We start from the raw sequence: 24,899 nt of genomic DNA on the forward strand, positions 1-24,899 counted from the left end.
TCAGGTTTCACCTTCCCAGCTGTCTGGGGGCTCATTCCTGTGTCCCGCTCCAGCCCAGTTTCAGCCTGGCTTGGGCAGTGTTCAGGCAGCCCTGGTGTGGTTGGGCAGAGCCAGGTCATGGCATTGAACCCCAAGACCTGTGGGGGTGAATGTGGCAGCATCCTGAGGAAAGGCAGACCTACCCAGCAGGGCCAGGTTGGGTTTCTCTCTGGGTCATGTAGGTGCCTGAGGCAGCGGTAGAAGAGGCAGGTGAGAAGGATAAGGGAGGTCAGGGGGACTAGGACCCCCAGTGCAATGGCAATGGCCAGTGCCATGCTGCTGTCTGGACCTGTGGGGAAAGCAGCAGGTACTCAGTTTGTGCATGAAGTAAAAAAAAAAACCCTGAAACCCATTTCAAGCATACCTTAGGTGGATAAGAGCACTGGGAGCACATTCCAGCATGATGCACACAAGTGGCATTGCCAGCAGACCTGTGCTTGTTCTGATGTTAAGGTCAGGCATGTAGAACCCAGCCCCTCTGAGCTACCCAGTGCTTGGTACCGAGACAAACCATGTCTTGGTTTGTCACGTTACGTGACAGGAAACCCTGTCATAAATAGTCCCTGACAGAGACAGGGAGGATGGGGCACATCATGGTGGGTAAGGGGACCTGAGGAGCAATAAGACATTATGTGCCATTGACCGGGGCATCTGGATGTTCCATGGCACCTCCTCCATCCCTCCCAAGCCCAGCCACAGCTGCTCTTCCAGGTGCGTTCCCCACCTTCCAACCCTCTGAGGAGTTTTCTGATTCTGCCCTAGGAGGTGCTTCCCAATTTCTGCCCTACTCCAGAGCAGGAGCAGAGTTACATACTGACCCTGCTCCAGGCTGTCTGTGGGAAGGACCAGAGTCACATTTAGAGAAGGGTGTTGGATCATGCAGGTGATGGGGTACTCCTGAAGGATTTTGGAGTGGGTGTGGGTAAAATTACTGATGACAGTCACGGTCTGGTTGCTGAACTTTATGTGGTACTCCCTTGGCTTCTGCTGCAGGATGCTGGGGAGGTGCCAGGTTATTTTTGGAGCTGGTTTCCCTGTTGCTGAGCAGCTCATCCCCACCATTTTCTCAGAGTCCTCAGCTTTGCCTGGAGTGGATATAAGCTTAGTTTCCACTCTGGGGTCCGAGATGGCTGTAAACAACAAAAGTAACAACGACAAAAGTAACAAAGTCCATTAGTTTCTGCCTATGTTTAAGCAAAGAGCATCTGTATTTACAGTTATCTTAGAGGCAAAGATTGCTATCTAATCTTAGCTCCCCCTTCCCAAAGCCCCAGCAGTGACAAATAAATATGAAGGTGATCAGACAGTAGTCTGGAAGTGAAGAGCTGGACAAGAGAAAGGGCAAAAGGGTGGAAGCATCTGTTTCAGTTCTGTTACTTGCAGCAGCCTCCCAACTGAGAAGTGGTGATTATGGCTGAGTTAAAAGCAGAAGGCAGTGAAACTGTGAAGTCATATGTCCTTTTCTCTCTGAAAGAGCTGAACTGCTTAAATGACTTAGAGTTATTTTCCTTTAAAATTACCTGCAGGATTAGCTTTACCGCTGTTTAGCACTTTTGCTGTTGAGGTGTGTAGAGTTGCAAATCAAAGGACTAAGTGCATCTATTTATGCAAGACAGTAATAGTGAATTTGTATGTGTTACACCATGGGATTTCGCCTGTGGAGGGTTTGTGCTTGTAGAACTTTGTTTCCTCTTGTAAATAGGTTTTGGATGTGTCATAGTATCACTCAAAACTATCATGAAAGATCACTTCTTTGAACATTCTCACTTCAGAAGATTTGTGGATGTTGTCACATTTAATTTTAGTCTGGAAGAAGGATGAACTACAGGCATCATTTATGCTTACTCACACACAAGAAACCTACTTATCCCTTGGCATAAATTAAAAATTAATAAAATCCCTTGGTGCCTACTTATCCCTTGGCATAACATCATGCCATAATTTAGGTCAGAAGGGATTTCAGGAGAATGTCTAGTTCAAGCCTCTGCTCAGTTTGATAAGGTCAGTTTTCAGAGGCACAATATCTATAAAGGTGTGTAATTTGGGAGTGCAATCCATGGGTTTGTGCATGGCAGCTCCCCAGCCTGCCTTCTACTTCAGTGCTGATGGAATAGGGGTCCAAATCACACTCTACTTCTAGGTCTCTGTTTCTGAGAATATTGCTTTTTTCAAGCATTTAAGTTCAGTGGCAATTCTAGTTTCAATCAAGTCTGAATTACCATGAATGTCCTCTGTTTAAAAAAAGCATCCACTGCTATAATTAGTAGAATTCCATGTGTATATTACTACTTACATAATAAAAATAACTGTGGTAAGAGCAATATTTATGCTAAAATTAATTTTTATCCCAACACTAGAACATACCTCTATAATTTAGCAATTCTGCTTTTAAATGAGCAAACAAACATTCTTTTCATTCTTCTTAGGAAAACCAAAGATTTTTCCTTTTGTGAGGCAAACAAAGATTTGCCTGTGAGGTGTAGCAGACACTGCAAAAAGGGGAAAAGGAACGTGCCAGATGTGTAATGGCACATATAACCTCCTGATACAATTCCAGATGCACCTCAAAAGGTTGTCTGTGTCTTCCAAGCCATAACTGCCAGAGGGTAGAAGCAAGACTTTGTATACCAACAATTTTGTTGCTTTCTGTTTGTTGTTTGATTTTTTTACAAGCCTGACCTCATTTACTTACTATGGTTGTGCGAGCATAGAAAAAATAAACTTGTATTTCTCACTTTTTGCATCAAACATAGACAAAAACTCAACCAACAGAGTTGCTGAAACCTCTGAGAAAAAGAAGGAAAGTGTTTAGGGGGATTTCAGTTGGAACATCTCAAAATCTCCCGGGTATGAAAAGACTAGTGTCACAAACAATTTATGTTTTGATTAATAAATTATCTCTGAACTTCTTTCACTCAGGTATGAAAAGACTAGTGTCTTTTACACAACAATTTATGTTTTGATTAATAAATTATCTCTGAACTTCTTTCACTCACGGGATGCATAAAAATAGCATATCCACCCACAGCATTAACTTGAAATATTAGGTTGCACAATTCACAAGCAATCACAGGGAGAAGTCACAGATGTGACCACAGAGGATGAGAAAAAATCAGTGTCTTGCCAGAAACACATGCACTCCACACTGCTCTTCTTCTGACTAAGCAGTTTTCTCTCTTCTCACAATGGGCCCCAATGAATGATCCTGTAGGGCTGAGCTTCTCTCTAGCAAATGTCTGTAACAGATGCACTGCCAAAACTTGTAAGTGCTTACTTTTGCAGAAAAGACCTGCTACACTGTTTGCTAGTATGTGCTGGCTGTTCATGTTTGATGCATACACTTAACTGCTTCTTTTGCCTTTCATCAAAATATTTGTTTCCAGTGAAAAAGGCTTCACCTGAGATATTGTGTGCCAGTACTTGCTTTAGTTTCTCTTGCAGATCAGTACTGCAAGATGTTCCCAAATTTGAGACTTGTCAGCATTCCCAAATATTTGAAAATAGCTTCATCTGTAATGACTTTCTGTAATTAAAGGAAATTAGACACTGCTAATGACCTGATTCATATGCTTTTTTATGTTTAAAGGCTTAGCAGTGGTGTTACAGAGAATTATAAAAGATTGTAGGAATCACAATATGCCTCATGATGACAGAAAGCATTTTCAAACCATATGGGTGTTCACCAGAAGCACTGTGCCTTGGTTTCCCTGTCTCAGAAATTGCAATGGCATTTTTCCAACTGGGCTCAAGACTTCCAGACAAATGTTGCCAACTACAGTGAAGGCAGGCGGTCTCCAAAGTCAGCACAGCAAATGTCCAGGGAATTTTGTGACTCAGCAGTCTTGCCTATCCTCATGTGACACATCCCCTTGTCTCTATACCTATCCCTCAATCCTCATCCTGGATTTCATTCTCATCCTCTTTGACAATGAAGTTCGGCAAAATATTTCCAAAGTAAAATGAAGGGGGAACACAGCAGACTGCTCAAAAGAGACCCACTAAGCTTGCTTGAAATTATTCCGTTCTGAAATGGATTTTGCCACAGGGTAGGACATTTCTGCTTCTTCCTGGGTTTGCTGTTTTCAGGTCTGACATCCTGCCAATCATACCTGATTTTTTGGTTTTTTTTAGAGTGTTGTATCTAGTTCTTACATGGTTTCACTTCCCCTCATCACGCAGCGATGGTGCCCATCTTGTCCCAGAACAGCTGGGCTTGCTAAGGCTGCAGTAATCAGGCAATTACCAGCTTGTAAACTCCCTGGTAGTCCCCTCTTGAGGGCAAAGATATGGCAGCGTTTAATTATCAACTGGTGACTTTGATTTGCTCACCCTGCCCTGAACCTCTGAGCCTTGGGAGATTCCTGCTGGCTTCACTCTCCCTCATGGGGCAACCTCTGGCCTTGTTCAGACAAACTGTTCCCATTGTTAGGAGTTAGGGTGTAAAGAGCAAGACTGTGGCTTTTAAGTAGCATCATATAAATTATCTTCAATGAGATAACCATACACGAACTAAAACCTGCTGTCAAGGTGCCAAGTGCTCAGTTTGTTTGTGGTGACCCTCCAGGGCTGGTTTGATACAGCACATTACAGGAAGGCTACCATGACCTCGGTGAGGCAGCCGCTGGCAGTGACCTATGAGCCCATGAGAGAAGTTAAACCCTTCTCAGTTAATGCGTTTTCATCTGACCAACAGAGAAACATCCCTTTTCTTTTTTATAGAATTAGTGATCTGGTGAAGGATGAACCATAGCCAAAATGTTGGTGAGCTTGGGAGAGACTTCCCCCACTTGGACAGAATAAAAAACCAAACCAAAAGCCAAACCTAAAAGAAATCTCAATGTTTAGATTTATGTGATTAAAAGAAAGAGATCCCTCTGCAAGGCACTCCCATGTTTTTCCTGTAATGTATAATCAGTGCTAACCCTCTGAATGACTCAGAACTGGCTTTCTTTAGGAATTTTCCTCTTCATATATGAAATACCACATGAATTTCTCGTCATTTCTCTTTCTGCCCTAGTTTTCCCAAAAGAGGGGGAAAAGAAATTTTGTTCCAGACTTGGTTTTCTCTTGTATTTTTCACCACCATCTCCTTTCCCCTATAAGTTAGGAACTTCCTTTCTCCACAGAGAGGACTCCAGAGACGTGTGTGATCATATGTGTCCATGTCTTTGTCAGCAGAAGGTACTAGGAATAACCAAAATACTCTGCAAGGGCCATATCACCAGTGACAAGGCACAGACACTAATACTCACCACACGGAATATGATCTTTGGCCAGTTTCCCCACAGCAGTCTCATCCCTGAGAAAGCTAGGAGCCAACAAGGTGTCGTCAGAGCATGTTTAATGTCTCAGCTTTCTCAGCTGGACAAAACCAGCAGCTTTCCTCAAAAGATAAGCAGCTTGTTACTCTTCATTCTTTTGAGTTCATCTATTAGTCTCTTAGTCTTTATTTCATGGTGCACTTGCAGGTTGATGATTTCATATGGAGGTGACAAATATTGTCACCTTTACTCATGATTTGTTTCAACTCTCTTCTTTAAGCTAGTTGATGCTGATCTGCTCAAGGTATTCAGATATTCATGTGTCAAATCCCATGAGCTGTACAGTATTTTGGCCTTCCTCTTTACTCATTATTTGTTTCAACTCTCTTCTTTAGGCTAGTTGGATGCTGATCTGCTCAAGATATTCAGATATTCATGTGTCAAATCCCATGAGCTGTACAGTATTTTGGCCTTCCTCTTTTTAAAAAGAAATTTTTAATCCTTTTCCTGACCCTAGCCCAACTGCTGTTATTTTTCCTCTAGCTTCAAAATGAGCTTCCAGCTATGCCAGTAATGCATGTGCCTCTTTGTATTTTGAATACTATGCGATTTTTTTACAACCAAATGCAAAGCAAGTAAAAAATTGTGTGATTTCCAGGATTAGGGGGTGAGAGCAGCGGTGAAAGGAAGCAGAGGAGCACGGGGTTCATGGCTGTGGCCAGGGAGCTGTCAGCACAGGACAGGGCCAGCAAAACTTGGAGGAAGTAATGAGTTACATGTCAGTTTTGAATTTTGCTGTTGCTGACTTGAAAGGGAAGAAAATTAAAGAACTATTGAATGCTGGTTTCCCATCAGAGGTAAAACCAGAGAGGAAGAGAGCCAGGGAGAACCATGCTGCATCAATGTAGCAATGTTAGGGAAGGTTTTCACAGGAAAAATGACTTGGTCCTCAGATAAGCACCCATACACAATCACACTGGCTTACCATAAACCTTGAGACACGTCCTGCCAGTGACAGCCCCTGAGGGAAATGTGTTGAAGATGCATTTGTAGCATCCTTCATCTTGGAGGGTGACTCCATGAAGGGAGATGGCTGAGGCTTGCAACTCGCTGTGGGCAAAACTCATGTGGCTTACATAGGCCTTGGCTATTTTTTGGCCATTCATCCTACTATAAGTTGCTATGTTGTCTTCAGCTCCATCCATCTCCTTCTGCCATGTCACCTGTATCACATCTTCTTTCGTGACTGACCGGCATGAAAAAGTAACATTTCCTCCTGCCTGGACTGACTGGACCTTTCTGTTCGTCACCTGCACAGAGGCTGGGAGAGAAGCAGATGCCACACTCAGCATTTCTCACACTCTTCTGCAGCCCAACCCCAGCAAAGGCCCCTGCAGCCCCTCACCTTCATTTCCAAGCAGAGCAGTTCTGGAGGATTTCTCTATCCCTCCATCTAGGGAAAAGTTGAAAATGCAACTTGAAAGAACTACTCAGAGAGTTCCACTGGGCCTGCCACCTCTCACACCAAGCATTTTGCTAGCTTGATAACTATGCTGCAGAGAGCACCATTGAGAAAGGCAGTTCTGGTGTTGGGAGCCACTGATTTGTCTGCTAGGACTGCTATCCCATGGGCACCCACAGAGAGAGTCCCTAAACTTTCAGCCATGCTGACAACCAAACAGCTGCTGGCCCAATACCACCCTCTTAGCCCTCCTGTGGCATGGGGTGTAGCAAATCAGTAAAAATGCTCAAAATTATTATGTGTCTCACTATACACATAAGTATTCACACTTGTCAGAGATTGGCAAGGATCAGAAAACTAGAAGAAAAAAGCAAGAAGGGTTCTCAGGGAGAACCTGAGGCAAACTGTCCTCTTATCTCAGCATTGAAGTCATGCTGCTGAGAAATAGCTGCAGAAGAGACCCTGTTGATGGCCTGCAGGAAGAAAACTTGCACAGCATAAATGCCTTGGTATTAAAAGTCTCCAGGGAAAAAACCAAAACAATCAGTCTCTTCTTCCAATTCGTAGACATGAAAAAATTGTTAAGGGTACAGGCAAGGTGAAGCTGACAGCTCAGCTCAGCAGTTCTCTTGGCATAAATAATTTTCAAAGTTTATTTGTGCATGTCAGCATGGGAAGAGAGATATCAGCAGTAACAGTTGCAGCACTGAAAACATAATTCAATTTACAAGAAAGGGAAATATCTTTGCAGAGAAGGTGAGGCTCTCTGCAGTGCCCAGAGGTACGCTAGGCTAACCCACTCAAGAAAGTGCTCTGAGATTCTGGCTGTGACCATGGCCAGGCAGATTTCCATCAAAGACCAAGAAGCCAGCTGTCAAGCTGTGCCAGTCACTTCACCTTCTAGATCTCAGCAGTGCCATAGGCAGACCACAAACCATGATCATGGAAGCTAGTTTGAAACTAATTCAGTCTTTTCTACATGATTTTTAAATACAAAACCAGGGTAATACATCCATGCTTTTGATGGCCTGAGCAGATACATACAAGCATGATTTGCCTGATTTGTAATCTGCCCATTACAATACCTTTATACATCTCTCTGGAATTTATGGTGCACTGGTGATAAATTAAGAAGTGGATGCTCTCAGTGCAACCAGCAGTGACATGCCTGAGCCCAAGGTAAGTAGTACAGTGCCACAAGTGCTGTGTAATCACTGGGTTTACCCCAGGAGGGTGTGAAGTGGGGACTGCAGCACCCAACATCATAGAAGGAGGCTGGCACAGCCACTGAGGTCCCTAACGCTGTTAGGATAAAGACACAGACACCCAGACAGACAAGGGAGTTACCTGGAGCAGTGGTCCAGACACAGGAGAGGAGCAGGCAAGTGACCATCATCATCTTAGCTGTGCACTCGCTCAGAGAGACAAGAGAGCAACTGAGTACCACTTCCCCTTTCTTAAACGCTTTGCTCTTACTCGAGGGACATTCCCCACCATGCAGTAATTGGTACCTCGTGAAAACCTCCTGCTTCTATGACACAACTGAATTTTAGGGGACCTGAAACAAACGTCAGAACCAGAAACTCAGGTTTTCCCAGCTGTGCTGCTGAGCGGACAGGGGTATTGGGTTTTTCACAAGCACTTTGTCCATAAGGTTGGGTTTTTCATAAGCACCTAAGTACAAGCACAGATTTTGAAACTGTCTCAGCACCCAGTGTCTGTGGGTTGCAAGAGGAAAGGCCACCCTGGCCTTGACCTGAGCTCCAGGAAAGGGCATGCTGCCATGAGTAGCACAAATGTCCTTATATGTAACTCAGAGTTAGGGGTCTGCACCCATCATGTAATTCAGTGATGAGGTGATGAAAGACCCAGGATGTCCTGATGCTTCTGTAACACAACTCTTACTCTAGGTTAAGGAGACCAAAGCAAGACAAGAGGTGGACTCAGGGCCTAAGTCATGTGTTGTCTCTCAGAGAAGGAGCAGAGCCTGGGTCTCACGTCTCCTCCATTGAGGTTGCCTCCATCTCCAGAGGTCCACGATCCTTCCCCAGCCCTGTCCCTTGGAAAGACAGGGTTGTCTTCCACAAGCATATACTTTCTCCTCCACCATCACCTGACATGACATAAAAATAAGTCATACAACTTGTCTGAGTCATTGTTTTTATGCCTTTTTGCTGTGTCGTTGTTGTGCCTGTGTTCCCCTTTCTGGTGTGGGTTGTGATCACTGCTGAAACCAGCCAAGCCCTCAGCCCATGGGTGGCTCTCCTGTGGGGCAGCCATACTATGAGACCTCGTTTGCTAATCAAACTTCTGCTGGTAAATTGTGTTTCACATTTCTGACTTCTGATGAGGTGGCTTACATTTTTTGCAAATTCTTACTACTACAAATGACTATGATTGCTAATAAAATGTTTTCCCTCAGTTGAATGGCCACACAGATTAGCCTCAAGTTATGCAAATCAGTTGCAAGCCAGCAGGCTCAAACCATAAAGTGACACAAAAAATTCTCAAACATGCTTTCACATTTATGATTCCTTTTTCTCCTTAGTGGCAACTAATCTGAAAACAGAAACATCTCAAGTATGAGTATTCCTCTAAAGAAACATTTTGGATGTGCTTTTGAGTAGGTTCAAGAATTCATTCCCATAAGTCTGAAAAATGCATTTGCTTCATACTATTGTCTTTTTCCTTTGAGATATCTTATTTTCCTTTCCTTGAGTTACTTGCATAGTTGCACTTTCCTGCAAAATTTCTGGAAAGGCATTCTGGCCTGATCAAAATGTGAGATCACTAATTAGCAATCACAAAAGGAACTGCACTTGATTTTAAAAAGAATTGCAAGCCCAACTGGTATGTAGGAAATATTCTTATCAGCTTTAACTAACTTATTTTCTCTCAGCAACACTCTGATCTTCCAGAACCCTTAAAAACTGTGTGCTGCTAGAGGAAACACTTCAATGAAGAGCAAACTTTCAGTCTTAGCAAAGGACAGAGGTGGCTCTGCCAGTGAGAAAAATTTGTTTGCTTTAATTTGTTATGGCATCCCTGGTGAGAAAGAGCTGTGTATGCTGGCTGCTCCTTCCAAGCTCTGCTTTTCCTCTGACAGCTCCTGGTGCCACAGGGAACCTGAGCCTGCAGTGACCTCCCTAAGAGCCTTCATGAGTCAGTGTTTGCATGCACATCCAACTGCTGCAGCATCTCTGTGAAACCACTCCCCTTTCTCCAGGGACCAGACAACATCAGCAGTTTATTAATTGCTTTAAACACAACATTTTACTCATAATGTGAGATCCATTAACCCAACCACTTATCTGAAATTTGTGAGTGGATCTTTAAGTGCATGAATGGCTGCTCTGTTCATCTTTGCATAGACTTTTGGTGGATTACAGACCTTCTTCCTTGCCAGTAAAATGCCATGCTCTCCAGCTCCAGTTGCACAACGTCCTCATTTCTGAGAACTGCACACCATGCCTGAGCTTCAGTCACATTCCAAAGACAGTGAAAGCTTGGGGGTAAATTAGGCAGAAGTAGTTCTGCAGCTATGGCTTGAAAAGCACAGTGATTTGTATTGTTTTCTTCCTTTCAGTTTCACCAGGATGTTCTCTTTAGTTCTGAGCAAATTTAAAAAAGGACATACAAGAATTGCACAGTCATGAAATGCCAGCATTTCCCCACAGACTAAGTGACTAATGCTTTTTATAATTCATGTAGCTGAACTTCCAGAAAACATTGCCAAGGGAAGTCACTCAGGCACAATTATAGTCTAAAACATTGATTTGTCAACTACCAGGTTAAACCACTATTTTTCAGCCACCCAAGCCCAGGTTAACAACTGGATGTCTGTCTACCTTGTCAGAAGGATCCAGTGCCACCTCTCTAGACATTGCCTGTAAAGAGAACAAAACAGGTGGAAAGGGTTCGTTGACTTCTGACTTGCAGTGACTTTTGGAGGCTGGTTTCTCAGCTCTAATTGTAGGTAGCGCTGTTGGGAAGCAGCTTGTCGAATGTAATTGAACAGGTCTAGAACTTTATAACATGTTTCAGTTGTGCCTGCATATGGCAAACAACTCTGTTGAGTTTGGAGAGCTGCAGTACACTTAGGTAAGGACAGGAGCTGCATCTACCAACGCTTGCTCCAGCCTCTGGCATAGCATCAGAGCAGGCTGTGGCAGTTCAAAACCAAGGGATGCCGCAGGACCTGTGCTGCTCATTTGGACAGGGTTACAGACGAATTGTTGTGTTTGCACACTTGTTTTGGTTCAGAGCACACAAGGGTAATTTATACACAGACACAGCTGTTTATCCTTGTCATGTTTGAATTGGAGGTATGCGATCTCTCCCCAAACTGGACTCCCTCCCTCTGCTAATATCCTGCTGTCAGCTGCAAGTTACAGCTTCTGTTACTGAAATCTGGTGTTGGACTGCTTAGCAAAGTGCAAAACAGAAACAAAGGACGGGGCTACTTAGCAGAGACCTAGCCCATGGTGGTGTACCTCTATCTGCAAAACTGTTCCACGTTCCCAGGGGACAGCACTTGTTCTTAGAATGTTCTGTTAACTGCCTGACACTTCTTACTTCTGAGGTTTGATGAAATGGCTGCAGACACCTGAAGTCTTAAAGAGATTTTTTTTTTTTCTGGCAATGTACAGCAATTACAATGTGTCAACTAAAACTTGCTTCCTCCCCAGCCAATAAGATGTGCAAATTATATTTCTGGTTCTTCTGTTTTTCTTTCTTTGTAGCTTGGGAGAAAGAAAAAGGAATAAAAGTATAATAATTTTTTTTAAAGGACAAAAAGAAGACAAAGAAGCACAAAAAGACTGCACTGGGAAGCTTCAGTAGCAAAGGCTATACTTCATTGTGGTTTGAAGTAAACCATTCAGTTTGTCACAGCATTTCTCAGAAGCACAAGATGGCTAGGCATGTGGTTTCCTCTTGTCAAAACCACCATAAATTGCTATTCCAGAGTACAGAACCTAGAGGGAGTCCATTCTGCAACACTTTAGTCACTTTGTGGAGGCCACCAGCTCTTCCCAGCACCCCAGGAAGCTACATCACTCATCTATTCCACCTCTCTTCCTCTCCCACCCCCACTTGCTAATGTTTGCCTGCAGTGGAGGCTTTGGGGTGGTTTTTGGTTTTTTTGGGTGCAAAACATCTGACTGCTGCATCCACTTACAGTGAGATAACGTACTGCTTTGGTCACTGAGTTTCATTCTGTAAAACAGCCAGTACAGAAAACAATTCAGCCAGCAAGGAAACTACACCAAAACTGGCTACCAAAGGGTGCAGAGATCCAGTGGAAGGATGGGAAACTGTCTACCAAAAATAAGGTAGGCCCAATATCATTTTGCATTTAATTACTAAACAATAGGACTAAGAGTGATTCCAAAACAAATTATACCTGCATTGAATCAGCCTCAAGGGACCATGCAAGGTACCACGAGGAGTTTCTTGATTAACAAAACATAATTTAGCAAGCAAATTAAGATAAACAATACAGTTCTTAGCATGTCAAAGACTATTGCCTCAGGATGATGTTTACAGATGTGACATGTGTAAGCTCCCAGCACAGTGAGTCTGCTGAAAGCAGGAAGGGAGTCCATCTTGGTGAGGAACAAAAGGAACAGAGAATACTTGTCATCTGCTCCAAGTTTCCAGACAGGAAAACTACACTTAGAGGAGATTATCCTTGCTGTCTCTTATCTGTTGGTACCATGTCTCATAATATACTATATAACACTATATAGACATCGACTAAATTGTACAATATATTTAAATGCTGTACATGAGCTATGTGAGTATCCTATAGTTATGTACAACAGTGATTAGGAATAGATTGTCTCCTAAGGAATGATATAGACAGAGGAGGATGCTCAACAGGAACCACCTAGGACAGGTGGAAAATTCCCTTTCTTTTCCATTGTCTTCTTGATAGGTCAAAGAAAAGGTCATGCAACCTCTGAGTACTGCACCCTGACTGCTAGCTTGGTCTTGAGCTCAGATGAGGTACTCCATTGCAAAAATTCAATGTTCCTTTTGTTTGCAAAGAGAATGCATCTCTCGCATCTCTGCAGGTCTGCGACCAGATGTCTAAGTTGTGACCACATTACCTGGCCTTGAGGAAAATGCCAGAAGTCCCCAAAGCATGAAGTCCTGCTCTGCAGTAGCAGTTTGAGTCAAGGCAAACAAAATCCATGTGAAACTGGTGGGTCCTTACCTGTGGCAGCAAGGAGCAGTAATGAGCTGGTGTGCCTGGGTCTCAGGTCCAAGCTCTCAGCTCCCAGGTTTGCTGAATCCCCACAGCTTTAAGTGGTCCTGACACCCTTACATGCGGAATTTGTGTAACTTTTGAAATAATTCCTGAGTGCTTTTTAGGAGAGGGAATAAGAACAGAACTATCTATAAGAACCTTGCAAGCAAGGTTTCTTTAAGGCAGCTTTTTTTTTCTGCTAGCTTGATGGGGATTGAAACCTATATCCCCCATCAGCTCTATAAGAACCTTGCAAGCAAAGTTTCTTTAAGGCAGATTTTTTTTCTGCTAGCTTGATGGGGATTGAAACCTATATCCCCCATCAGGGGAGGGGCCACTGCCATAAAAGACATCACTGGCATCGTGCTGTGCCCCAGTCTGTGCTCATGCAGCTGCACACCCTGTTTTGTTCACTTATTAAAATTCCAACAAACCACTGTCAGGAGAAGTCATTCAGTGGGAGCATTGACTAGCTGCCCTTGCATGGCTGAGAGCAACTGCAAATCACCTCATTCCAGCTGCTGCCGACAAGCCGTGTCAACTTGGGGTGATTTCTGTGTAGCACATCTCTCCTCGGTCATAGCTGCCCCATTACTGATAAAGGTGCAATTTTTGGTCTTTCAGAAAAATCATAGTCCTCACAGAAGTTCAGAGGGATGGAGAAATGATAAGGGTGGGGTTTTTTGGTTCGTTTTGGTTTGGTTTTTTTCCAGGGAAACAGTCATTCCTGGGCAGTGACTCAGCATTCTTGCAAAACACTGGTGCTGCAGAGGTCAAGTCCTGGACACTACTGCTCTCCAGGGAGTGTGTGAGGTAGAGACTGAAGGTCAGCTAGGAAAGGCTCCTCTGCTTCACAGCACAGGGCCAGCTCAGAGTCAGGCTAAAGGGAAAGCTCAGGTTTCAACACAAAGCTTTTATGTATCTCGTAACGGGCAGAGCATCCATATAAATTTTCTAAGGAATGAGGCTCATGCATTTGCATCATCCAGCTGTCAGCATCTCTCCTGAGTAACTTTAACTAAATGCTGAAAAAAAAAAAATCAAAGTAGATGGGCACCTACAGGTGAGGGAGTGCCTATAAATCTTGGGAAAATTGGCAGTCAGTTGGAAGAAATATCCAAAATTATCACTCCAGTGAGACAGGCAGGCAAAGTTTGTCAGATTAATTAGTGCACATGTTGGTCAGGGTAGGTGAGGACCAGCCATGTCTGGTGGAGTCCAAGGGAGGAGGCTCCAGAGTCAGTTACAGGGGTGGCAGGAATTAAAATGCACTGAAGAGACAGGGCATTGGGCTTTCTTTGCCAAGCAGCCAGCCACAGAGCAAGGATGGCGCTTTTTATTTGGTTGCATACAGGGAGTTTTGAGAGTTTGGCAGTTTTGTGTCAGAGGTGGTGAGTTTAAGGAGTCAGGCAAGAATTGGATGTTTTTGGAGGAAGGTCCAGCTCTTTCTGGACCAGCAACCTCTTGACACCAAGTTAGACAGAGACAACAGCTGCAGCCCTGAAGCCCTCCCTCCTGAAGACTGATGATGTCATGTCCCACAGCAGGTCAGAGGAGCTTCATATTTCTGGAATCAGCATCAGCCTGTATTAAAGTGGTTCTGTGGGTGTCTATATGACGTTACCTGCAGCATCCCATTACCTCTGCCCAGGAAGTGTCTGTTCAGGGACAGAAACAGGTAACCACTGCCCCGTCTCTCAGCCCTTTGGTTTGAAGTAAATTCAGACAGAAGGCAGTCTTAGTTTCAGGTGTGCAAAGCAGGAAACACAAACTTGAGCTCTTAACAGCAGCTCCTGGGAGAAAATATTGCAGACTCTACCATTTTTCTGAGACTCTGCTGATTCCTCTGTAATTAATTTCTTGACACTTTCCTTCTTCCTATACATCCCCATATCTGCCATTTCATCCCTTCTGTTTGAAGTGTTTGCTTTTTAGAGGCATTTCTGTATTTGGTTTGACCACTTCGTGAGCATGACAGCCCTGTAACAGTTCATGCAGTTTCTCTGCAAAGTGCTAAGTGAAACTATGGAAAGTAAGAAAAGAAAATCTGCGTTTGTTTTCATTTTAATGACAGTCACATTTGTCCTCTCTCATGACTGCTTGTCTGAACTATTTCTCAGCACTTTTACTAATAAAGCTGTTCCCCCAGAAAACCTCAGCCAACCCTTCAGAACCCCTCTCCAACCACAATCAAGCTGGGCTTTTTTTTTCTAACTGTTGGGGACCTGCCTTAAAGAGTCAGCATGTCTGTAGCATGAATGCAGATGCTGAGAAAGGCTTTCAGTTCTCAGATCATACAATGTATATTCCCTGCAGGATTACCCATGACTGACTAAATAAGAATTTATCTAAGAGTTATGCTTCAGTTTACAGATCTAATTTACTATAGGAACATATGCTATTTATCTGTTGACAATCCAGGGAAAGAGCTAGCCAAACCAAACAGCTTTTTCATGTGAGTAAGGGAATAAAAAATCAGAAGCCAGCTGAATATAAACAAGAATAAGTTGAATAAATAGGCAGCAGAAACAAAAATACTTATATCAAACTCACAACATCTGACAGCTACAACAGGCTTCTAATGCGAGTTATGTGTATTATAAATACACATATACATATTTTATTTTAAATGTTGCTGATAGGACCTCTATTGAATTGTATGAAATGGTCACACTGGCATCTCCAACTTAGCTAGATAATTTTATATCCAGTATAGGCAAAACACTATATATAATTCAGAGAAAAACAGGCAAGTAACCTGGAATGAGGTAGTATTACAGCTTTATTTTTATACCCAGCTGTAATGAAAGCTATCTAAGTTCTCCAACTGAACAGAAAATTTGGAAGTTCACTAATATTTACAAAATTTTCTGCTACTTTTGTAAGATCACCAGGGACATCTGCAGAAATATGCAGATGAGTGATGCAGGTGAGTGCGGAACTTGGGTACTTTTTAAAAGAAATTAGACTTAAGAGCACACATTTAGCAAGGAAAGTATCAATAGTAGCAAAATTTTCTACTACTCTTGTAAGACCACCAGGGACATCTGCAGAAATAAATTATTCCAGGTGAGTTGCGGAACTTAGGTAGTTTTTAAAAGAAATGAGACCTAAGAGCACACATTTAGCAAGGAAAGTATCAATAGCAAAAAAGAATAGTGGCATTGCCTGTTTTCCTCAGTCCTGGGAAAGAAAAAAAATGCAAATAATCAATTAGAGACTGATTCATAAGGTACCTCCACCAGCATGCTGTGTGTAATCCCTAAATTCATATGACTTTACAGCTTTACATCCCTTAGCACATTCTTATTTTATATATATAAACCTAGCATAGAAGTATTAACACTACATTGCAAAATGTTTGTTAATTACTGACCTTTTACAAGGGCAAAATTTTAAACTATAAGCAACAGTGCTCCCCCTAGAAAGCCTAGCTCAAGAAACTTGCTAACAGCAACCTGAACATAATATAAAGACTCCTAATTTTGCCAAATAATTTCAGTACTTAAACCTGCAAGTAAAGTCTTCTGCTTGAGCCAGCAAGGATTATTTCAACTGCTAGAGATCAGATCTGCTAGCCTTGCACTTACCCCCATGCATTTGCCCTTTCTGTCATACTATCATAATGTTTTTCTTCCTTTTGCTTTTTCCCAAGACATGCTAGAGGTCAGATTGATGTAGATCATTTGTGAGAGCATGAGACTGGTTCTTTCCTATCTCTTCACAGTATTTGCTGCTGATTCACCCACCTAGAGCCATTTAATATGTACAAGCCCAGTGTAGTGGTTTTGGCTAGCTAATTTGAGATTTCTCGATTAATGCACTAAGCAGTGTGGTGGGTTCAGTGTTGGCTAATCACCAGTGCACTCACTTCCTCTTGTGAGGTAGGATTAGGAAAAAGGCAAAGTAGGCTCAAAACTTTAAAAGGGTATAAAGAAAGATTTGTTAACAGTAACTAAAGAAAGAGTAATAAGAATCAGAACAAAGAATACTTCTCTTCCTCCCACAACGTTTTCTTTCCCATTGATAAACTAAAGAAACAAAACCTAACATTTCAGTCAGTTTAGTACTTCTAGAATAGTCTTTCTTCAGTTCACTTAGAACTGAAGTCATTCTTTTTAATGTTATGGAGACTTCTCCACAATAAAAAATCCAGTTCTCTCGTGGCTCTCAATTTTCTCACAAATAGCAGCCGCCTGGGGAACCGTTCCATTGTGAAGTCTTTCCTATTTTCTGCAAGCTTTCCACAGCTGTGTTTATGGGCTGTGTCAGCATATGGGGTACTGTTCAAAGGCAAAAGTTCTCATTATCTATCTCTAAAATCATCTTTGTCTCTGGGAACTGACATCTGTTCTGATATCCTCCTCCTCTTCCTCCGGGGGCACAGGACCACCCTTCTTCTCTGTTCAAATTTCTTACAGAATTATAACTACTTTAACATCTGCTTACTTTAGCATGGAGGCCTTTACTAGATATCAAATTGAACTTTTCATCTCCCCATAGCTTCCATGTGTGACAGGGAAACAGAGTCTTTTCTCTACAGCTCTACAAGAGGATTTTAGCTTATTACCTATTCCCAGACCAGAAAGAAAACTTTCCTGGAATTTTTAATCTTTAACATATGTTTTTCACAGAATCATATACAGCTTCCAAGTAGTTCCACAGACTGTCAATTACACATCAATTACATAGAAGTTTTGACATCGCTTTCATAAATGCCTCCCATACAAACCCACCACACCCACAAAGGCTGGCTGCTCCTCCAATCCACAAACTTTGGTGCTGTACTGCCAGGATTCCCAGGAAACAAAGGCTGTCCTTCTCAGGAACAGCTAAATCCTGTAACACTTGCCGACAGCTGCTGCCCTCCACCCCTGGAGTAATGATTTGTGCTTCTCCTACCCTGTGGGAGCCCCTGCTTCTGCAACCCCCAGAGCAGGGCTGGGTGCCTGCCAGGGGCTGCCTCTTGGGGAGAGAAAAGCAGCAGAGAATCTGCATAAAGTGCCTTGTCCAAACAGCTGGAGAAGGAATCCATCTACAGATTTATGTGTGCTCCCGGCTGGCAGCAGGAAGTGAGGACCATGAAGTCCCAGATCTGCCTTCTCACCTTTATTTCCATTCCCTAGGTGGAAAGTGCCTGTCTCCATCCAGAGAAAAAGATACTCCCACAAGCAAAGTAAGTAACAAAGCTGCTTGAGCTCCTCAGGAGTGGTGTGGCATGGCAGGAATGGGGACATGGGGGAGCTCTCTGTATCACTGAAGAGGCAGCTGGCAGGCACAGCCATGGACAGCAGCCATAGCAAGGCATTTTGCATCCCAATGGATGGAAACCTCCTTACACCCAGTGAGGAATAGACCTGCTCTCTGATGTCCCGATGTGCTGGATTGCTCAGGGGCTCTTTGGTCTTTTTTTGTTTCCAGAGAAGGCAGCAGGAGTGGGCAGCCATCCCCTCCAGTCCAGTGAGGAATAGACCTGCCCTCTGATGTCCCAATGTGCTGGATTGCTCAGGGGCTCTTCGGTCTTTTTTTTGTTTCCAGAGAAGGCAGCAGGAGTGGGCAGCCATCCCCTCCAGCTACTGAGCCCCTGGTGTCTCAGCCACTGCCTTGCAACTGCCTCCTGCAATGGGACCCTTGGCCTTTGTATGTCACTGCCAGACCCTGCAAGCGCAGAAGAACGTCTGCTGTGCCCCTGCTTCTTCCCCTGCAAAGGAGGTGGAGGCTGCTGAAGCCAGTGGGCTGCCAGCACAGCACAGCCTCCATCTGCTCACACACCAGAGCCCGTTCCCCATACACAAGCACTGCCTTGAAATTTCTCTGAAAAGATGTCAGCATGAGGTGTCCTCCTAACAAAATAGTTTCTTCACATTGAATATACAAATAGGGAAGACTCGATGATAGCCAGGATCACATGTGCTCATGTGAAGCAGGAGGTCTTGGGTTAGATTCAGGCTGCTGCCTTTTTCCTCTTAGGAGTAAAGCCATTCATGTAGCAAATAATTTTACCAGTTTCACAAGTTGCAGTATTGGCAAAAGCCCTCTTCTAGTTAGTCATCTACATTGGCAATTTCATAGTAGAGTTAAGGCAGCACAGTAATGTTTGAAAACACCATAAATTCTCTAAGATGGGAGCTTTAATGTAAAGAGTTTGACATCTCTCCTGTCAGGTTGCAAAACAAGTAGGCTTAAAAAGCCCTGTTATCTTAGGCAAAAGTGAAAATTCAGCTCTGGAATTTTACAGGAGTAATGTCTTCAATCCACTTCATATTATGAACCAGCCAGACTGATAAAGACAAGGCTAGGAGAAAGCAGGATGTAAAATGACAGACCTCTGCCACTTAGATGTTTATGGGACAGAGAGACAAATTTCCAGAAAAGCTCCAGACTTCCAAACCTGTGCACACAGACACCCAGTGCATGTGGAACAGAGACAGTGCCTCTGTGCCCCAGCACCCGGCCAGTGATCCCAGGCAGAATTAAGGCTGCATGGGTCATAAAGCTAATACACAGTCAGAAAGGAAGCTTTCATTTCTAAGACAGACATGTAAAACTGATTTAAGTTAATTAAAAGAAAGAGAAACAAAACAAAAAGTAAAACCCAAGAAGATTGAACATCTAGGTTTAATTCATGTCAGTGAACAGTGCTGTGTGACACAAATGTGTATAAACTAGAAACAAGATACATCTCAAAAAGCCATCAGATTTATTTAGCTCTCAGATGTTCAACCCTTTTGCCTACTATTGTCACACAAGTTTATGCTTTTGCACAACCTATGTTCAGTCTGTGACTGGATAAATCCTGTGCTGATGAAAATCCTTGTTTTGTGTGGCTACACCAGAGAATGACAATCACATGTGCTTTCTTCCTCTTTCCTCAGCACAGACCTTCAGCGATTCATCAGATACCATCAAGGTAAAGGCTAAAACTGATTTTCCCTCCTCCCATCCCCACTCTCCGAGGCAACTGAGGCCAAAACATCCACACATTAGACACACAAAGTGTCCATCACGTTCCTACAGAAGAAAGAAAATCCCATAATCAGACTGTTTGCTCTAGGATGTAGAAAACTACCAGTTTAAGCCCAGGTACAAAATAAGTGTATGCACAAAATACTGAGATGCAGCCCCCTTCTTGGGCAGCCAGTGGCCAAACAGACTGCAGTACATACTCATAATTTCTGAGGCTGAGTGTAATGTTGTCTGGCTCAAATCAGACAGTTCAGGGGACTGAACCTTGCAATGTTGTCTCAGTGAATGTCCTGAGCCACTGCACAACTTATGGCTGTAGGGGTGCTTCTCCCTCCTTCTCCTTCCCTTCTCCACTCAGCTTTCTGGTAACCAGTCTCGACTACTGGCATGTTTCCCAAAAGAGTTTCAGTTTCAGCATGACATTTTCTAAAAGTCATTTAAATGGACTATTACCAACCAGGTTCAGTAATAAAGAAATCTTCAGCTGAAAAACAAAGGGGGATTTAATACTTTGAGGCTTAAAGGGTTTTGGTTAATCTTTGCACTATAAAAAAAATGGCAATGCATCAACAAATGGCTAAGTCTCTGCTGGAAAAGAGTAAGATTTCCCCTTCCAGTGTCTCACCGCCTCTAGAAGGAAGAAAAAAAAAGAAAAAAACTCCACAAAACCAAACATATCCTTTTAGGTTGCACATTTAGTTTCAAATCAGAAGAGAGCAAATGGTTGCATTGCAATGCAGGAAACACTGGTAAGATAAATAAACTGCTTGTTTATTTTACCTCCCTGCTTTGGGTTAGATTTAGGAGTTCTGGCAATGTACCCCAGAGTAATTTAAGAGGTAACTCTATAACTTGGTGTCTGCCCTGCTTCTCTGCTCAAATTAATCATCCTAAAAGGCAGGGGTGGGGCTACAGCCACTTCTCAACTGTTGCACTTCACAGTCTTATGTGGTTGTTTTTCTGTGGTTGTTTGTGTTTTTATTAATATGCTGAGCTCCGAGAGGCAGGAGCTGAGTGTCTGTGGTTTGCTGCCTCTGCTTTGTAGACAGTGCATTTTAGCAGAGGGTAAATGAAGCTGCCTCTTGAGTCCCTGGTGACAAGGAATCACCAGAAACCCTATGTACTGCAGAATGAAGTGCTTCCATTTAGCAGCCTGAGTTGGTTTTGTTTGGTTTTTGGGGTTTTTTGGACGTTTTTGGTTTTTATCTAGCAAAGATGACATCAGTAAAGCGAAAGTTGGTGACCAGCAGATAAGTGGGTGTTTAGCAGAAAATTTTGAAGAAAGTGGGCAAGATGACAGAAAAGGGTGTGATGAAGTGAGCTCATCATTTGTACCTCTGAGTGTAGGATTGACTGTGGGGGAAGAGGAGGGGGTGGAACTGTAATGGGGAACCTGCCAAGTAACTGTCTGGTTTTGAGAGTTTTTAGTGTCCCAAGGAAAAGCTCCAGAGTGTGGTCTGAAAACAGTCATCACAGGGATCTTAGTGCAATAAGAAAGATGCCCCTTCTGAGTGTTAAACTTGGCCTGTGAATAAGGGAAGTTTTCGCACTTGCTCCATTGGTGTGTGGGATAAATCACACCACCTCTGCACTTCAGCCTCCCTGCTGATAAGAGAAGGCTGCTGATAACAACCTTTCACAACATGATGACTGGAAGGATTCTGGAAAATGTGACTCAGAGCAAGTCTTGGTTAGGCCTATGTGTTTGAAGGGACAAGAGATGCTCCAGACTTCACTCAGTGGATTGAGAGCCACTCACACATGAAAATTAAGAGCCTAGCTGTTCTCATTTCACAAGTACATTAAGAGAAATACGGCTGTCCTTCCACCTTTGCAATCATGGCTAGGGGAGAAGAGAGCCATGCACTTGATGATAAGCAAGTCTACACTGATTATTCTGCTCCTTAAAATTTCTGGAATTTCTACATCTCAAAACTTTGTAAAGCCTCAAATCAAAAATGAGAATTTATTTTCACTGAAGTGTTCTCATGGTCAGGAAATCTTTCATGCAAAGCAGAATCTAAACAGACAATATGATTTGCATAAACTTGGAAAATTCAAGGCAAATTCTTCAGGAATTTTGTTTTAACATTGTCATTCTTCTAGGCTTGAAAAATAAAAGCTAACCCTTTGGAGTTTTTAACCATTGAAACAGAGACCTCTCTTCCACTTAGAGAGTGTGGAAGGTAGTTACAAATGTCACCACGAACCCAGCAACACTCACCCAAAATATTGCCACTACTGCAGAAAACAGAGGATATCACTATAAAGCCAGTCGTTAATCACTGGCTTCAGTACCCAGTGCACTCAAATCAAGAACATAAGGGCAAACAAACTTTTAACTTCTGTCTCCAAGCACTAATCAGTGCACATTGGCCCTTTATATTTAATGAGTCATCCTGCTAACTATTTAATGCACAATCACCCACAACTCATTAGCAAACACCTTCAGGAGGCAAAAGGAAGGGACAAGTCTAAACAGTTAGGAAGGCATTTGCCAACACAATCTTGCCTCCTCCTTCACTAATGGCTTTTCTTTCACTTCCCTCTGTTCTTAAGGACAATATCAGCTGAGGGCTGCTGGGGAAGGAATTAGCCCTCATTTCATCTCTGGAGAGGCTAGGGCCCCTTCCAGGAGAGTGCATCTCCTGCACAGCCACACACACACATGCGCCTGGGGTCTTAATTGCCTCCCAGACCCTACAGTCTCTCTGGCAGTTTGCTGTGACTCCCGTCCCTCCATTTCTTCCTCTGTTTTCTTATGCTTTTTATTCTGCAAGTCACCCTGACTCCCCTTCCTTTAGTTCCTTCCCTAAACACCCCATATTAAGTCTTGTTCGAATCTCAAATGCTCTCCCTTCACGTGATAAAATGTCCTATGAAACTCTCCCTTCTTGCCCATCAGCTCCCATTCCCTGCTTGGGTGGATGTCACGGGGATGATCTGCCACAGGGATGATCTCTCCTGGGACAGCCCTGAGGGGAGCTGGAGCCCGGGCCAATGCAGGCTGCCTGGCTCCATTGGCACTGCCCTTCTCCCTCTTGAGCTTCCACTGTGTCAGCATCGCCAAGCAGGGCTGTGGGTTGTTGGGCTCTCCAGGTGTGCAGCCACAGCCTGGACAGCTGGGAAACGACTGTGGATTTACAAGCCTAACATTGCGTGTATTAGTCAAATGCACGAGTACAGGCCATACCAGACCTGCTCACACCTCCAAATTTCTTCAGGGTATAACCATACTGAAGCCTTGCTCATTCTCTCTTCCCCCTCTTCCCCCTCAGGAACACGTTGGCAAAAAAGATTCCGGTGAACTTTGGTACTCGACTGTCAGCCATGATGTAAAACACGATGTCTCTGTGATTGACAGCAATTATCAGACAGAATATGCAATTGTCAGTGTGCCTGAGAAGAAGGCAAATGTCACCAGCCCTGAAGAGCATAGTGAATATGATGATGTCCTGGTAACTTAAAAGGTATTCTTTTGCCTGAGTGTGTGCAGCCGTGATGACCATCCTTCTGCTGCCAGAGCTTCAAACAAATACCTCTCTCGTTACAAAACTTACTCATTAGACTACGTCTACCAGTCATTTACTATGAGACAAACCTGTCCATGAACAGCTGATCAGAGAAAGAAACATGGACTGGGTGCAGGACTTGACAATTAAACCAGGAGAAATCAGTATGCCATCATATGACAATGTTCCTCTATAGAAAATTAGGAGCTACAATATTTTAAGCAACTGAGGCTGTAAATTTTTCTGGACTTTTAGAATACTTCTTTTTTTTAAAGGGGCCTTAAAGAATTACTGCTATAAGTCTCAAAAATGCAAAAATAACAGGGTTTTTCTGTTTGTTTGGAGAATGTTTCATGTTTTAAATGAAAGCATAAACCTTGTGTTAGATGCACTTACTGTTGTTCAAAATTTCTCTGACATGCTTGATTTGTACCATTATACAATGCAGAGTTTTTATAAAGAACTCATTTCTCAAATTCCCCCCCCCTTCTAATGTAATACTACTTAGCATGAGGTCTTAAAGTTGGAATTAAATAAAAAGCCCCAAAACAACAAAATGCACACAAAACAAATATTACACCCATGAGAATACTGTTGATACTGATGCTGATAACTACCTCTCAGTGGCAGAAGTCCAGGTGCTGCTTCCATGACACAAAGCTTCCACAGCTCGCTCCTGCTGAAGTCTCCAGTTTGTCCTAATGCTAGAGTGTCACCACCTCACAGTCCAGCCCCACCTCTACAAGCAGTCTGGACGTGTGTAAAGAAGTGAAACCAGATATTCAGCTGTTTACCAGAGCTCACAAAGTGATTATGTGTCTGTGTTCTTGCTGAAGCATGTTTTTTCACTCCCTCCATTTCTGTAACAAAACAGTATGGAAGAAAATGTTGAACAGTGTTTCTGATTTTAAGTCTTCCTTTGTATGTGATTGCTGGCTGCAGCCCTGGCTTTATGGTGCAGTGCATTTGTGACTCCCACCTGCCATTTCCATGCTGGGGATTGTCCCATGGGCAAGTGCACAGGACAGTGGATGGACACACTGCCAGCACGTGCAGGTATCACTGCTGTGGCAGGCAGCTAAGTCTGCCCAAAACTCATACTGGCTGCTGTGGCTACACAGATGACACCAGCCATAGGATTTTAAAGGGCTGATTGTACACTCCACAAGCTGCTTTTTAATAATGTCTCAGTTGTCCCAGTCTGTTGAGGACTCCCCATGTGTGGAGACATGAGGCTTGACACCATTTTCTCAGAAAGCTGATTTATTATCTTATGATATATATTATATTAAAATACTACATAAAACTATACTAAAAGAACAGAGAGAAAAGAATCATCAGAAGGCTTGAAAGAACAAAAATAGAATGCATAACAAAATCTTGTGACTCTCAAGAGTCCGATGCAG

At 43.2% G+C, this 24,899-nt stretch overlaps 1 protein-coding gene across 1 annotated transcript; it reads right to left on the minus strand.

Annotated features, from left to right (window-relative positions):
- Window positions 1-24,817, minus strand: LOC120506472 (OX-2 membrane glycoprotein-like). Its single transcript, XM_039718088.1, is given in 7 exon segments — window positions 1-29; window positions 32-328; window positions 858-1,169; window positions 6,286-6,621; window positions 8,110-8,196; window positions 8,199-8,320; window positions 24,111-24,817. Coding segments are annotated over 6 exon segments (1,122 nt in total). The 5' UTR covers window positions 8,260-8,320; window positions 24,111-24,817.
- Between the last annotated feature and the right edge of the window lie 82 nt (window positions 24,818-24,899).

This window comes from Passer montanus, unplaced genomic scaffold (genome assembly GCF_014805655.1).
Source record: "Passer montanus isolate IOZ18808 unplaced genomic scaffold, ASM1480565v1 scaffold39, whole genome shotgun sequence".
Lineage (NCBI taxonomy): Eukaryota > Metazoa > Chordata > Aves > Passeriformes > Passeridae > Passer > Passer montanus.